Source organism: Otolemur garnettii, unplaced genomic scaffold (genome assembly GCF_000181295.1).
Source record: "Otolemur garnettii isolate 467f Iridium unplaced genomic scaffold, OtoGar3 scaffold00120, whole genome shotgun sequence".
Lineage (NCBI taxonomy): Eukaryota > Metazoa > Chordata > Mammalia > Primates > Galagidae > Otolemur > Otolemur garnettii.
This window is the reverse complement of record NW_003852515.1, coordinates 1,417,750-1,434,268: the sequence shown is the minus strand read 5'-3', so window position 1 is coordinate 1,434,268 and position 16,519 is coordinate 1,417,750. Positions and strand designations below refer to the sequence as shown.

Below are 16,519 nucleotides of genomic sequence, written 5' to 3'. Positions count from 1 at the left end.
TCTTCTTTTTTATTATTTCAGGTTAATATGAGGTTATAAATGGTTAGGTTACATTGTAATCTATTATTTTTAATATCTTTTTGAATTTCTAACTTTGGTTCTTATATTAGTCAGTTTTAGGATTTCCACTTGACTCTTGTTTATAAATTCTAATTGTTTGGTATAATTTTCCATCTATCATCTGTTTTCTTAAGCATATTAATCATAACTATTTAAAAGTCTTGTTTGATAACTATAAAATCTGATTTATCTATGCATCTTTTTCTTTTTCTTATTTTTTCTTCTTGGTCTGGTTTTGTTCTTGCCCTACTTGGTAATTTTTTATTAAATGTCAAGTATTTTGTAGGAAAACCAAGGAGTCTGTGTATGATAGCACCTTCCTACAAGAGGATTTAATATTCTTTGAGTTGTAGATCTTAGTGGGGTAGTCTCAGAGCCTTTTCATCTTGACAGATCCTGAGCCTCCAGCCTTGGGCTTCTGGGACCACAAGACTGCTGAGGGCTTTGCTCAGCTTTGCTCCCCACTTCTGCTTTCTTCTTGGTTCTCGCTTTTTATCTAGGTTTTTGTGCAGCCTTGGTCATTAGGGGAAAGTTGTGTGCCAAGTCTTGGGCTTGTTTCTCTGGGATTCCCTTAAATCTCTACCTCCCTGGCAGTCTCCAGTCTTAGCCTCTGTTTCCTTAGTCCAGTGACACTGCAGAAGTCCCCAGCAGCTACTCTGGGTGCCTGCTATTCACGGCTCCAAGAATCAGCAGATGCCTGAGGGAAAGAGGAAGCCAATATGGGGCTCATGTGGATGGGCTTTCCAATTCTGGGATCTTAATTTTTTATAACTTGTCTGCTTTTGTTGTTTTCTGATGGCTTTGTTCCTCTGCTTTACATAATTTCTCCACCCTGTATCTTTGTTCTCAGCAGAAGTAAGTCTGATTCTGTTTTGGCCAGAAGTAAAGTCTTTCATTGTGCTTAGAATAAAGTTTATGCTCCTTTCCTTTGACACACACGTGGTCTGTCTCCTGCCTGTCTATCTCTTTCATGCCTTGTTCCCTACACATAGTGGCTCCAGCCATTCTGGGTTTCTTTTTTCATCCAATGGATCAAACTTCTTCCCACCTCAGGGACTTTGAATTATTGGTAACTGCTTTGACTGCACTTCCCTAGATTTTCACATAACCGGCTTCAGTATAATTTCATCTCAGCTTATTTGTTATATCATGAGAGATTTCCTGCTTTCCACAGCAGCCCGTGGTCACTCTGTTTTAATTTCATCATAGCACATTTCTGTTCCTATCTGAAGGTACATTATTTGTTTGCCTAATTTCCATCTTCCCACTCTAGTGTGCCTTCCTGGTATGTGGTAGATTCTCAATAAATACCATTTGCATGAGCAAATAAATGAATAAAATAGGCACTGATTCTGAAAGGAGTTTTTCACATTCTTTGAAAATCTCAGTGGGATATAAGGGACCATTATTTTTTGCATTAATAATCTTTTTATATGGAATATTCTGTAAAACACCACTTTTATACATTTGTGACATAATGATAACTAACATTTTGTTCATCTTGATGATACAATCTTGGACTATTTATGTACAAAAATTATAGTATATTCATTATCATGCTAGTGTTAAATATTCTTTTCAAATTCTGTAGAAATATGTAATCTGTGCTAATAATGCTCTATCACCTAAAATAAAATATTTAGCTAAAATTACTTGTATGATTTTGGTTTTGGTCTTTACATGAAATGGCTTCTTTTAAAATGTGACGTTTTATATTTTTATTTAACAGGAATGGTTTTTAGGAAAAGCATTACATGATGAAGAGTCTACAATAATTCACCATTATGCCTTTTCTGAAAATCCTACAATTTTTAAATATCCAGACTTTGCTGCTGGCTGGGCCCTTAGTTTTCCACTTATAAACAAGTAAGAATTTATTAGACTTTTTTTGTGTGTGTGTGGGGAGAACGTGGATCAACCTTTATTTCACTAAATATCATAACTGATGGCTCTCAGGATCTGAAATAATTTTTTAGCCAGAAGCAGTGTGTGGTGGGCTAGAAAGACCTGGCTGGGGAGCCACATGTCTGAGGGTTCTTGCCTCAGTCCTGTCACTTACTAGACACCTCAGGCAGATCATTTGACCTCTCTGTGGTTCTTCTAACTCACCTGCAAAATAAAGCAAATAATAAGTTTTGAGACTAAGGGAGAGCACATATGTGTTCTAAGAACTATGCACGTGGAAGTGTCATTACCATTGTTAAAGGACCTGGTTAGCCATAGGTTTAAGTCTGATCTCCAGTGAGAAAACAAATCATTACCATGCTGGAGGTGGGAGTGGGTGGCTGAGTATGTGCATGAGTGTGTGTCCTCAAACATAGGCTGGGCAGAAGAGACAGGTGGCGGACAGCACGGAGGTTATAATACCCAGCTGTTTGTGTGTATGATCATGATCCTGCACTATAATATGTGGAGAGTGAAGAGGATTAAGTTGTGATTCAGAAAAAGTGTGGTTGTTGTCAGGCCCTTTCTTAGTCTGAACACTTAAGATAAATTGTTTTTGTTCTCTGGGAAAGTCTAGAAAGCACTTGTGGCTTTTATGTCTTTAGAGATAAAGGGTTTCTATCATTAAGTATTCTGTTTCTAGGGTTTGAGGCCTTGAAAAACATTTTAGGCCGATATATATATATATACACACACATATACATATTCTCTCTATATGTATGTGTGTATATAGGAGTACTACATACCTTATCACATGGCTGGCCAGAACTTCTTAGCTATTCCCTTCAGGTTTGAAATTTCGTTCCCTACAGTGTAATACCCTCCTTTTACCCTCCTTTGTATCATAGAATCTGAACAGCAATGATGACGACAAAACCTCCTGTATTTTCTGGCCTTCATTGCTGCTAGGGAGTAGTTATATGCCGTAGGTTCTATTGTAGATACTCTCTGTAAACTTCTTTTTGGGAACTGTGTGGGAAAAAAACGGAAGCATAGGAGAACATTTGTCATGAGTAGTCGCAGCAGAGGAAGGGTCACTGGGGGCTTGGCAGCTGAGACTGGCATCCAGATGTAGCAGTTTCCTAGTGGTGGGCAGAGTCTGAAGCTCTCAGGCTGCTTACTTCTGTGCTGCAAACCTGGGGATTGTTCTTGAAATCTCAGCTTAGAATCTCTTTACCCAGACTTTCCAGTGATTCTGTGAGCCATCTATATGTTTTAATAAATGTACTTTGTGTTTTAACCAAAGTAAATTCTTTTGTGTCCATCTAAGAGCCTTGGTTTATATACCCAGTTTTGGGCCTGCTGGGCTAGCGTGGCCCTCCCTAGCTTGTGTCAAGTATGGCTAAGGGGCTCTATACCGTTCTCCCCTCCATGCTAGAAGAGTCGGGGAGGAAGGGGTGGGAAGACAAGAAGAGGTAGTCATCATTCCCTTCTCCCCCTCCACTGGTTCCTGGTGCTGTTCTCTGTAAGGGGAACTGCCCAAGGTCATATTTATTCTCAAGTTCAATGGCTTGCTGCAGCTTAAAGAGCAGGAATATCAGTATGCTGTTTTCTTTTATACTTTGTGTTTGGGGCCAGTTCAGCTCCCTTTGTTTAGTCTGGACTCTTAGTGAACAGAAGCTCTCAGCTGTACCTCCTGGGCTGAGGTGTTGTTCATGTCCCTTCAGAAATATCTGTGCCCCCTAAAATTTATATTGAAGTCCTAACCCCCAAGGTGATGGTATTAGAGGAGGCATGGCCTTTGGGAGGTGATTAGGCCCCAAAAGGCTTTCTCCAGCCCTTCCTCACTTTCTCTCTACTTTGTGTCATAGCATGGAATGGTTTTGTTCTGACTTTTCCATGGGACAAGTCTGTGGCTGTCATCACTCTGACATGGGGGTATAAGCTCTTCATAAGCCTGTTTCTCTCTAGTCCACTGTCATCCCACTAAGCCCCTTGAGAGAGGACCAAGCACAGCTATAACTGCCCTGCGAATGCCGTGAGGGCCACTGCTTCCTTCCCTGGGGCCAAGAGGACCCACACACTGGACGCAGGAAGACCCTGCACAGCAAGCCTGGAGACAGAACCATCTCCCTGAGCCAGTAGAGCTCTGTTTCCCATTCCTTCCCTCTGCTTCAGGAGGCCCCTCATCCTGAAGGCAAATGCTGTTGGTCTAAAGAGTTTCGTCTTCTTCCCATGATAATTTCTGCATCTTCCTCTAGCACAGGCCTTCTTGGGGACCTCAGTTTGGTTTGTATTGAGTTAGGCATTAGCAGTAACTGTTCTTGCTTCCCTTTTTCACATATGTATGTTTTTAACCAGGGGGATGGAAGTGATCTCCTTTGTCTCCTGATACCCTCATGTAAGATGTGAGGCCAACCAAACTCTTTTTGCTTGACGTGCTGATAGAGGCTAACCTGTTCTATAACCTCTTGAGTCTATGGACTCTGCCCTTGGGCCCCACTTCTCCTAGGCACAGAGATACCTTCTCTTGAACCCATTAACTATCTCATGCTCAGTGTGTGACTAGCTGAGGTCCTTATGAACCAGGGTTGCAGGGTTATGCACTAACTAGTATGTTAACCTTATTAAAGGGAGACTTTGTTATAGGTTACATGGCAGTCTGCAAGGTGGTCCCCTCAGAGACCACTGGCCTATGATTCTCTTCCTTGTTGTGTTTTTATGAGGTCACCGAACATGTATCTTTTGGCAAAGGTGCCCAGCTTCCGTTGGGGGGGGGAGTGGTGTCTTAGATCCCTCAACAATATTTTCTATTGTGAAAGGAGAGAGAACTAAGGGCCTCATCACTGTAGCAGGGTGTATAGGCATCTCAGTCTGTTTGGGCTGCTACAACAAAATACCACAGACATGGTAACTTATATGGGATTTATAAATGACAGAAGTTCATTTCTTACAGCTCTGGAGGCTGAAAGTTCGATATAAGGTGCTGGCAGATCCAGTGTCTGGTGAGACCCCCGCTGTCTGTCATAGATGGCGCCTTCTCGCTGTGTCCGCATAGGTTGGAAGGGCTAAAGTGTCTGTCTGGGGCCTCTTTCATAGGGGCACTAATCCCCCTATGACCTCTCAAAGGCCCTGCCTCCTTTCATACCATCACCTTAGGGGTTAGGATTTCAACATGAATTTTGAGGGGACACAGATAATTTAGATCGTAGCATATAGGAAACTGTGGCTACAGGAATTAAAGCCCAGAGACTAATCTTTTGCACAAAGTTTAAGAAATTCCTAGCACTTCCTCCGTAACTTCATCATGGTAGAGGAATAAGGCACCAGATTCCATATTCTGTGTCACCTGCTCTTCCTACAAACTGCAGAGTGCTTGTCATTAATTAATATCCATAGTCTTCTTCCCACCTCCCCTCCTTTTCTCCTACCAGCAAAAACAAAACAAAAAAATAAACTCTACCAATAGCATGAAATAAAAAAATTCTGGTTATCTTAGACCATATTTCCTTTTTCTCCTGATACAGACAAATAATCAAGCAAATAAAATGACATAACCCATCTTGCACAGCAACAATCTTGTGGCTAAGATATATTTTAAAATGGTTTCCTAATAGGAGATTCTTATTTATTTTTGAAGACACTGGTCTTATACTTAGAACCAAAAAAAGCATAAAGTATCCATTTGCCTTATCAACTGCAAAACTGGAACTTCCCAGTTGGTTTTTCCCAATTCCACAGCTAATGTGCTGACTTTATTTTTGCCTATTGTTAAGAACTATGTCAGTTAGGATGCTTTTGAGCGCAAGTAATAGGAAGCAATTCAAACTGGATTAAGGAAATATTCTTGTTATCGTGGAAGTGAGGCTGCAGTTGTTTGATACAGGAATTCAGCAGGATTATTGAGGACCCAGGTTCTCTTCTGCCTGTAGTCCTCTTATTATTTCAAGACAATAAAGGCTACATGTGTCCTATTCAAATCCAACAATGGAGAGCCTGTCCTGCACCATGCAAGGTAAACATTTATCCTCCGTCTGGTTGGGCCAACTGTGTGCACGTGCCAGCACCCAGAACAATTAATAGTTGGTAGGGAATTTCAGTGCTTTGCTTACTCCAGACTCCAGACTAGTCAGGTTCTGATTCTGGAGCCCATTTAAATGCTGGGCTCAATCATTAATCAAAATCAGAGTGTGTGTAGGGAAAAAGCAGGGGAGACTCTGAATTGTCTAGGAAACTGACACTGCCTGTTATAGGAACATTGATTACCTTAGTCTCCTTTCCTTGACTTTATTTGTTGTAATTAGGGCAACAAATCTCCCCAAGTCTTCAGGACAACTGGTTACTTAAAGACATTTTGTGCCATGTGCTTTTTAAGACTACTTCCCATCAAAAATGTTTGGCCTTGTAATCCCCATTGGTGAGTTTTAAATTCACAGAGTCCAACATATCCTGGTGATCAATAAAAAAATACTTGCATCTTTGGAGAAACTTTCACTAATACCCAGTAACAGTTTCTTCAAATATGTGTTCTTCTGGAATGCTGTAAGTGGTTTTCTCCATTGCTTTCTCACCAACAAACCTTATGAATGAGATTTCCTTTAATATCTTGCTCTGTTGATTGATTCACAAGTGGGCCTGCAAAGTCAGCTGGGAAGTTTGCTTGTTACTGAATTAAAGGCTCCCTCAGTGTTTTTGCACATCTGCAACCTAGCTGATTGTGTCATCATAACTGTGCCCTTGGAAAGTTGAGTACCAAATGTCATATTTGCCAGGAACTGAATATTTAATAAGGGAACATTTTGTTCTCAGTAACTGGAATTTCTGGCCTTTGCATTGTTGGTTTTGAAATGAGCATTAGAAAACCTTTGTACTGTCTTGTTTGGTGTATAGAAAAACTGTACTTACTACTATTAGCAATCCTTTTTTTATTTTGTTTTGTTTTTCTTTTTTTTTTTTTCAGATAGACTCTCACTTTGTCACCTGGGGTAGAGTGCCGTGCATTATCATAGCTCACAGCGACTGCAGCCTTCAACTCTTGGGCTTGAGCAATCCTCTTGCCTCACCCTCCCGAGTAGTTGGAACTGTAGGCACTCACCACAACTCTCGGCTAGTTTTTCTATTTTTAGTAGAGACAGAGTCTCACTCTTGTCCAGGCTGATGTTGAACTCCTGAGCTCAAGCAGTTCATCGGCCCAGTCGTTGCACAGTGCTAGGACTGCAGGGGTGAGCCCGGCCCTCATTGCTTTTGAGTTAATTCATCACCCTGCATGCTCTTACAAGTAGAATGCCTTTGCAAGGTGACTGATTTAAGCCTTAGGGCGTCCTAAGGCTAACTCCTCAAGAAGAAATTTGTGATGTGAAGATGACCATGACTTGGCTTTTGTACATTCTGTGGTCTCCAAGAGAGAAGGCCACTTAAAACTGTCAGTGTATGTATTTTATTTGTCCTCTAATCAGTCATTGTTTGTCTTAAAGAAATTCTAGGCACTGGTTTTCACATTTTCTCCCTCTGAGATCTCCCTCAAGGAAAAACTTTCAAGAATTGGTTGAGAAAGAAACTAGAAATGTCAAAAAATGAAGGGCATGTTTCAGGTAGATTCTAAGGTGTTTATTGTCTGTTAAGAAGAAGCATAAGAAACATGGCCATCTGACAGTGGGTGTCACATGCCACTTAGATTTGGATCACAACTCCTGACCCTTGCCTGTGGGTATGACTTTTCCTGTCTTTGGGGTCTGAATGACATATGAATTCATACTCTTTGTAGTCTGATCAGAATTTGAAGGCCTGAGGCATTAGTCCCAATTCCAAAGTTACCTTGATGCAGTTTATTTATAAAAACTGGCTCCCACTGAGCAGAATTCAAATTGGACAAGATCTCACTTGCCAGAGAGGATTTTTTCCTTTTAATGTTGTGGAGAACGTGTCTAAGGATTTGGTCTCTCTAAGTCTGGCCCGCATACTCACGGATCTGTAGGCAGACACCGAACAGGAATGTGACAGATAGTAGAAGGGACTGCTTTTGGTCCCACTCTTATATTAGCATCAACCAGGAGCTGCCCACGGTCTTTATTTTTTCCTCTAAGCAGAAATGAATTTTTAAAGAAATATTTCATGGCCCAACCAGACTAACATGTAATTAAAGTCTCAATAAAAATTTTTGAAACTTATTACTAATCTTCCTTTTAAAAAAACTACTATTATTTCTTTGCAAACTAAGCATTAGGAGGTTTATGGTTGAAACTGGTGTTCTAGTCTTCAGCTCCATAAACAAACATAGGGCCAGATGGTATTTAAGTGATCTAGGAATGCAGTTCTATCTCAGTCAGCTTGGAATCAAAGACTATATTGTCCTGGTTGATTTAGGGGCTCACTGAGCACTCATTTTGGCCAGGTTGGGGGAGGGGGTAATGCTGGCAAGACAAAGTACAACACAGAGAGGGGTGTGTGCACAGCTCACTTCACAGCTGCTAGGGCTGTGCTTTGTAGTCTGGGAGCAAAGGAAGTTTCCATTTACTCTAGTGGGCAAGTCTGGAATGTTTCACACAGAAGGTACCCTTGAGTTTGGTCTTGAAAAAGAAAAGTTTGCTAAGTAAAGGTTGAGTGTGGACACACTGGGAAGATGTATGGGGCAGGAGCAGTGGGGAGGTGTGCTCGGGGTGGAGACGTGAGTATCACAGGCTGGGGGAGAAAGTGGGGCCCTCCAGTCTGGCTTAGGAGTTTCAGGCTTTATTCTCTATGGCAGAGGAGCCATTGAAGATTTTCTATACAAGAAAATGACTTAAAATAAAACTGCTATTCTTCCCTGAAACCACACATTTGTCTCCATAAAAAAACCTGGATCTGTCATTCATGATAGTAGAAGACAGAAAGTTTAACCATGTTTGTTTTCTTTGAAGCACATGCTTTTTTTCTCCTTTTCTTTTTCTTTCTCTGTCATTATTTAATAGAAAGAGTCAACAAACACCATGGTGTTTTTTCAAGGCACCTTATTCCTTGTGTCACGTTTTACATAGTTTGGCAGATGCTAAAGTAATGAATGCTGTATTTTGTAGCAAGTCTTGTCTTCATTTATTGGTCAACAGAACCATTGATTTTTCACAGTTTCTTTCCCTGAAGGAAGTTAAGTTCTTATTTTTTGTTTTTAAATTTGTATGTTTATCTATTTTTAAACATTAGAAAATCTCAAGAATGTGTTATTCTTGTTTGACACTTTCTGGTTAAAAAAAAAAATCAAATTGTCTCTATTTTCTAGGCTTACCAAGAGATTAAAGAGTGAATCTCTGAAATCCGACTTTACAATAGATTTAAAACATGAGGTATGTTATGTTTTGTTTGGTTAAAACTCTTAATAATCAAGCGTTCTTGTCGTTGGATAGAAGAAGTGTTTTGGATTGCCTAACAGCGCGGTTTCCCCACCCACACCCAGCTGTGCCCCACTGAGGTAATTTTACAGCCTCCAGTGAATTAAGTCTTTCTATTTTAAACTCATTTTAGTTATGTAGATGAAGAGAGAGCAGTGAAAAAGGTTGCATCTAATGATTCATGATTCTTTGTTTTGAAGCCAGATGGATGGATCGAGAGGTGGATTTCTAAAAAACCTGCAAAAATGTCATTAAAATTTCCTCTGCTCTTATTTGGTGCTTTGAGTATACAAATGCTGCTATAGACTGAACTTGTCCCCCCATACCAATTCATACGCTGAAATGTAATCTCCAAGGAACTGATATTTGGAGCTAGGCCTTTGGGAGGTGATTAGGTCATGAGGGTAACAGTCTCATGAAAGGATGAGATCCTTGTAATCCCCACCTTATGAGGACACAGCAAGAAGGCCCCATCCCTGTACCGGAAAGAGGCCCTCTCCAGACACTGAATCAGCCAGCACCTTAATTTTGGACTGCCACACTCCAGAACTGTGAGAAATAAACTTCTGTTATTTATATGCCACTCCATCTATGATATTTTGTTACAGCATCCCAAGCAGACTAGGACATATGCTTTTGTCACATGTCTGTGCCTGGTTCTCCACTACAGAATTAAGCCAGTTGGTCCCAAGCAGGCAGCGGTGATGTGCCGGCCTGGGCTTGGCTCCCCTGGTTCTTTGGCATTTAATAGACATCTGTGACCAATTTTATCTTGGAGGCAGGTGGCAGGTATCCCATCATTAATCATTCCCAAATCATCATTAGGGAGGCTTCTTTTTGCATTTCATTTATTATGGGCATGTCTAACTGCCTGAAATAAACTTCCTCTCACTCTCTGCTGGAATCTCTATCTCTTGACATTGCGGTAAATCTTGACATGTAATCCAGCCCAGCAATGCTGGCAGCCTCCTAGGAGCAAGAAAGGCACACACGAAACTTTCTAACCCTAGAAAGGGTATCTTTAGTGATGAAACAGCTTATCTGAGAAGAAATACACTTTAAAAAAAATCATTTTGTACAAAGAGGAAAATAAGACTTGTTGAAAATCAGGGTCTGTCTAGATAGGTTAACGAAAAGTCAGAGCTGGTATAGAAACCCTGGTGGGGGAATTCATTAAACATTGAAAACATACAGAAGACTATTTCTAACATATATGAGAAATATATAGTGGGCTTCTGGGTGGTTGCTGTCTTTTTGCTACTGAGATCATTGCTTCTGTGAATATTTTTGACGTGTGTCACGATGCTCATCTGTAACAGTTTCTCCAAGGCAGAGGCTGTGAAGCTTTTTTTGACTGTGACCCACTTTAAAAAAATACATTTTTCATTGAGATCCAATATGTTTATGTGTGTTGTTATTGTGTTTTTAATTATTGACTTCTAATTTAGCGACAGTCTATGTATCAGTCATTAGAAACACTCTTAGGCTTACTTTATGGCCTAGTTCATGTTCAGTTTTTATTACTGGAAAAAGCATGTATATTCTCTAACTTAGGTGATATAATACTCTCTGTTAGATTAAAGAAGGTATTAATTATGCTTTCCAGATATTTTATTTCCTTTCTTTCTTCCTCTATCTGCTTTTGTTTTTCTGCTTATCAGTTACTAAGGGAGGAATGTGGAAATTTTCCTTAATTATGGTGGATTTGAGCATTTCTCCTATGGAAGTAACAATTCTTGTTTTTTATACTCTGAGGCTATGTTAATTAGGTGCATAAAAGTTTGGGATTATTACATCTTCTTCGTGAATTTATCTTTATCTCTAACAATACTCTGTGTCTTCATGTTTACTTCATTGACAGGAATATTTCTACATTGGCTTTCTTTTGAGGTTTGCCTCATAATCATATTTCATCTTTTTCTTCCAGCCCTTTCGTGTCCTTATCTTTTAGTTATGTCTCTTTTAAGGAAGACATGCCTTTTTTGTGTCCCAGTTTGATAATTTTTGCCTTTAAGTCAGATAACAAATTTACTTTATGTTGATTGTAATTGTTAATGTATTTGAATTCATATCTATTACTTTATTTTATTCTTATCCCCCATTTTGTATTTTTCTTTTTAAAACTTTTATGTCATCTTTTAAGTTTTTAAAAAATTTTTTAATTTGTATTTTCCTCTTTTATTGTTTTGGAAATTCTTTCTCTACATCTGTACTTTATTGCTTATTTTAAATATTTTAATATGCATTTTTTTTAATTAAATGACAGCTGTGTACATTAATGCAATCATTGGATACAGTGTGGTATTTTCATATACAATTTGAAATATTTTCATCAAACTGGTTAATTGACTGGTTTATGTCGGTTTTCTTAGTTATTGTGTTAAGACATTTATACTCTACTTTTAGAAAGATTCACTTGTACCCTTGTAAGACAAACCATAGAGGTGATCCTTCCAATCATCCTCCCTCTACCCATCCACCCATCTCCCCTGTCCTCCCCCACTCCCCTCCCCATATTCTTAGGCTATAATTAGGTTATAGCTTTCATATGAAAGCTATAAATTTGTTTCATAATAGGGCTATGTACATTGTATATTTCTTCTTCTATTCTTGTGATACTTTGCTAAGAGGAACATTTTCCAGCTCCATCCATGTAAACATGAAGGATGTAAAGTCTCCATCTTTCTTTATGGCTGCATAGTATTCCATGGTGTATATATACCACAGTTTATTGATCCATTTGTGGATTGATGAACACTTGGGCTTCTTCCATGACCTGGCAATTATGAATTGGGCTGAATTAAACATTCTGATACACATATCTTTGTTGTGATTTTTGGTCATCTGGGTATATCCCTTAATATGCATTCTTGATCTAACCTGGGCTAATTGATCAGTATGCAGAAAATTCAAGGTCTTTAGAATAATTCAGCTCTGATTATCTACCCCCAATTTATATGCTATTGTCGTCCAGTATTTTTGATACTGAAATTTTACCCTAAAACAGGTATTATCATTACATTATGAAGTTAACATTTGTATTAACTTCATCATAAATTTGCCAGTGTTTTCTTAACCATTCCATCTTGCTGCTTCAGTCTTCCAGGGATCATTCGTATTCTTCCTGAAGTATATCCTTTCGAATTTCATTCAGTGAGGGGGTGGCTTCTCTCAGCCTTTTCTTTCCAAATACACTTTACTTACTTCAGCTTATTCTTGAAGCATAGTTACATCACGTAAGCCATTCTAGATCATCAGTCGTTCTCTCTTGTTACAATGGTGTGATTTCACTGTGTTCTGGCTTCTGTTACTATGGTTCTGAGAAATCAGTCCCCATCAGTCTAGTGTGGTTCTTTTGTAGGTAATATGTCATTTTTTTCCTGCCTGCTTTTAAGATTCTTTGTCTATAGTATTTTGCATTTAACTAAGATACATCTTGATGTAGACTGCTTTTTCTAATCCTGCTTAGGATTCATTGGGCCCTTCTATAATAGGATTATTAAGCAGTATTTGAAAGTACTCAGCCTTTATCTTTTCAACTATATTCTCATCCTTCTTCTCTCTGTTGCCTCTTCCTGGAACATTAGATATATGCTACCAGGTATAAATGTCTCTTTTACATTTTCCTTCTCTACTTCTTCTTTTTTTTGAGACAAAGTCTCACTGTGTCTCCCTTGGTAGAATGCCGTGGTGTTACAGCTCACAGCAACCTCAAACTCTTGGGCTCAAGTAATTCTCTTGCCTCAGTCTCCCAAGTAGCTGGGACTACAGGTGCCTGCCACGACACCTGGCTTTTTTTTGTTGCAATTGCTTTAGCTGGCATGGGCCGTGTTCAAACCCACTACCCTCAGTGTATGTGCTGGCGCTGTAACCACCATGTTACGGACCCTAAGCCCCTTCTCTACTTGTTGTTGTTCTATCTTTTAGATAATTTTAGGGACTTCATTCTTTAGTTCCTTAATTTTTTATCCAACTGTGTCTAATATGCTATCTATCCTATAATTTTGTATTAATATATTTGTGTAACATTTTTAAAGATAACTTTTTCGTGTTTTAAAATTTTTCTTTATAAAATATATTAAACATAATAAATTTATGTGGGTGATAGACAATTCTAATATCTGAAGTCCTGTGGGTCTGTCTGATTAAATTCTATCTGCAGACTCTTGCTCATCCTCTCATTTCTTTGTGCTTTTTGTGATTTTTTTCCTCTGTTTTTTTTGGAAAAATCCTGAATTAAAGTTGTGGGTTTCTCAGTAAGGATGTATATATATCAGCTTCTGCCTGCAGTTAGTGGGTTATACTGATTTGGAAGAACTTGAAATTACTCTGAGGTGTTTTGGACCTCATAGGTGGCATATATTAGAGAGGCCTGGCTTTTGGTTACCAAATCTCAGGGGAGGTTTAGAGATTATTTTCCCCCTCCATTTAGCTCCAAGGTCCCAGCTTTCAGTGGGAATTTGCTGTTGGCTCCGCCCCACTTGAGGAGGGCATAGGCTTCACTCTCATCATTCCTTACAGAAACTCAGCATTAGCAGAGGTCAGCTGAGGCCTCGTGGGGAAAACTACCCTAGGTCCCCTTTATCCCAGGTTCTCACTTTCACATTTCTGTCCTCACGAGTTCTACACTTTTGTGCCAGTTTAGCAATACATTTAAAATGATTTTGAAGACATTTTATCTAACATTTTCAGTTGTTTTCAACAAGCTGACTATTCAGAGTATGCATTTACTGTACTGTAGGGAACCAGAGGCATCTGTGGTAGGATCCTCTTACATCTCTCTCTCTGATGTTTCACAGGGTGCTCTTCCCTAAAACTGCTTATTGATGATGTTCAGAGTTTTTGGAGGTCAGAATATTGATTCCTAGTTGTTAATAAAAGATTAGATTGATCAACATGGACTTGCCAGTTTTTATGTAAAAAATATCCTGCCGAATATTGAGAAATCAGTATGGTTTGACTTAACATTCTCTGTAGAAGGCTCATTCTGCTTTCCCTTGAGATATTCTGGCCCATCTTATGCTTGTGGTATTGGCTGAGTTCCTTCCTCATTGTCGGTCTCCTGTCTTGGACAGATTGCCCTCTATGTATGGGACAAAGGTGGTGGACCTCCCCTCACCCCAGTGCCTGAGTTTTGCACAGATGGTGTGGACTCCTCCTGTGCTACCACATTCCGTTCTTTTCTACCACTTTGTGTAAGTAATAGAAGAAAAAACTTCTTTGCATGTCAAAGGGACATTTATATGCTGTGCATAATAAAATCAATATTTGCCCTGTACCCAAAGAACCATCTCTCCTATCTCTAGTAATAACACTACAAGGTAAGTGATGTTGTTATGTCATCTGACACATGAGAAGAGAGGCACAGAGCAGTTTAGTACTTACTCAAGCCTGCAGGGCTGGTAGGAAGGGAAGTGAGGGTTCTAAGGGCTTCCCTGTCACTATACAGCTCTTCAGAATAATTGTGCCCAGAGTCACTTCTTTAGGTGATGATATAGGATGTATTGATTGAATTTCTGTTCCACTTCCTGGAAAGGCAATTTCAGACATTTTCGGTGACACTCAAGCATTCTCCACAAGCTCACTGCTTTTACCCTCTCAGCAGGTGACCCTACCTTTGATCTCACCTGTGACCATCTCTGGAGAACTTTCAGGATGGACGGACTTGTCATGTTTGGACCCTTGGTCCAGTCCCATGATGAGTCTGAAGACACTGAAACTCACTAGGGTGTTAATTTTTTGTAAAGGAAAATATGTTCATCAGCCTCAATTGTTTGTTATTCTCAAGTTAGTCAAACAGAAGCTTGTGTGTGCCATTTTAAAAGACAATACAGCATAACAGTGGGGGAGAATCTATAATATATGTGTAGCTCCTGAGTTGAGAAATTATCTTTCTACATGCAGTGCTTGCTTCCCCTTTACTGTGTCTCCTGGGCCTTGAGCTGCGTGACAAAGCTGTAGATCAGTGTCACTACACATACAGACCAGCCCCAAATGACGTAGGGGTTGTTATTGAATATTATTACAGGCCTGAGACAGGCAATAAAGAGATCAGGATACTTCCTCCTGCCTCTGTGAAGGCCTTGGGTTGTATTGTCCATCTGTGTGCCCCTTTCATCGGTGTGATCAGCCTGCTCCAGGAAGCCCCCACCCCATCCCCCCAGCGTTGGATGTAATTCTACTGTTAGTGAAGGATAGAGCATCCTTAGCCTGTAGTTGGGTAACCAGTAAAGGGGCCATAAAAATACTTTCAGCATTAAAGTAAGGCTGGGCCCAGAAAAGGGAGTCATCTGTTAATTTACACTAAAAGACACCCATACTCTTTCTTTTTGTCAAAATCTTCACAGTTGAAGAAAATAAAGTGAGATAACGTATGTTTATTGGTCACCTACTATGTGCTTAATAAATTTATAGTAGTTATTAACAGCCTTTTTGGTGGTAACTATTCCCTTCTAAGTGAGTAGACTGAGGTTCTGTGAGCTTAAGAAACTTGTTGAGGCGATGCTTCCTGCACGGCAGAGCTGGAAGGGAGGTCCGGGGCCTGTTGACTTCAAAGGCTGTATTATCAGCTGAACTGCGGTTCCTTGTCTTCGCTAAAACTTCATCCTGGAAATAGGTTTGATATCCCTGACATGGGTTAATTTGAACCCTACAGCATGTGAGATCTAACGTGGGTGTGAAGTTAAGATGAGGCTGACTCATAATTGTGCATATATTTTTCTTGTTTTTTAGGGAGAGCCTGTGAAGAAGGAGAATATTTTTGTTGCAGTAAAAACATGCAAGAAATTTCATGGTGACAGAAGTATGTTTTGAGTTACTCATTTTTATTGAACTTTTAAAATTCAAGCTGCCTTTTTAAAAAAGTAAAAACCAGATATAAACTCAAGAAAGGAATAATGACAAATCGGGTGGTGAAGTGAAAGTGGTTCCGAAGGAGAATTTGTATGGAAACATGAGCATGGTCAGAGCCACTGCTGTTTACAGCAGTATTTTAAGTTGGAAATGGAAAATTTCAGATGTGGTAATCTTGAAGACTCTGAATTAATGATCTAGTTTGTCAAACAATGTTCTAGTATATCTGTGCATGGTCTCTGAATGGTGTAAAGAATATTAGAGGGGATTTCAAGGTAACAGAATGCTTCTTTTTATATTTATTTCAAATGCATATATTGGAACTTTTTAATAAAGATATATATTTGCTCACAAATAAATAT

At 39.4% G+C, this 16,519-nt stretch overlaps 1 protein-coding gene across 1 annotated transcript in view; it reads left to right on the top strand.

The window, feature by feature from the left end:
• B3GLCT (beta 3-glucosyltransferase) overlaps positions 1–16,519 on the top strand; it is a 96,081-nt gene that overhangs the window by 38,269 nt on the left and 41,293 nt on the right. Inside the window, exons 6-9 of the mRNA XM_023517765.1 lie at positions 1,790–1,926; positions 9,197–9,260; positions 14,381–14,500; positions 16,038–16,107. Of these exons, the coding sequence (XP_023373533.1) occupies positions 1,790–1,926; positions 9,197–9,260; positions 14,381–14,500; positions 16,038–16,107 (391 nt within the window). The remainder of the gene's footprint in view (positions 1–1,789; positions 1,927–9,196; positions 9,261–14,380; positions 14,501–16,037; positions 16,108–16,519) is intronic.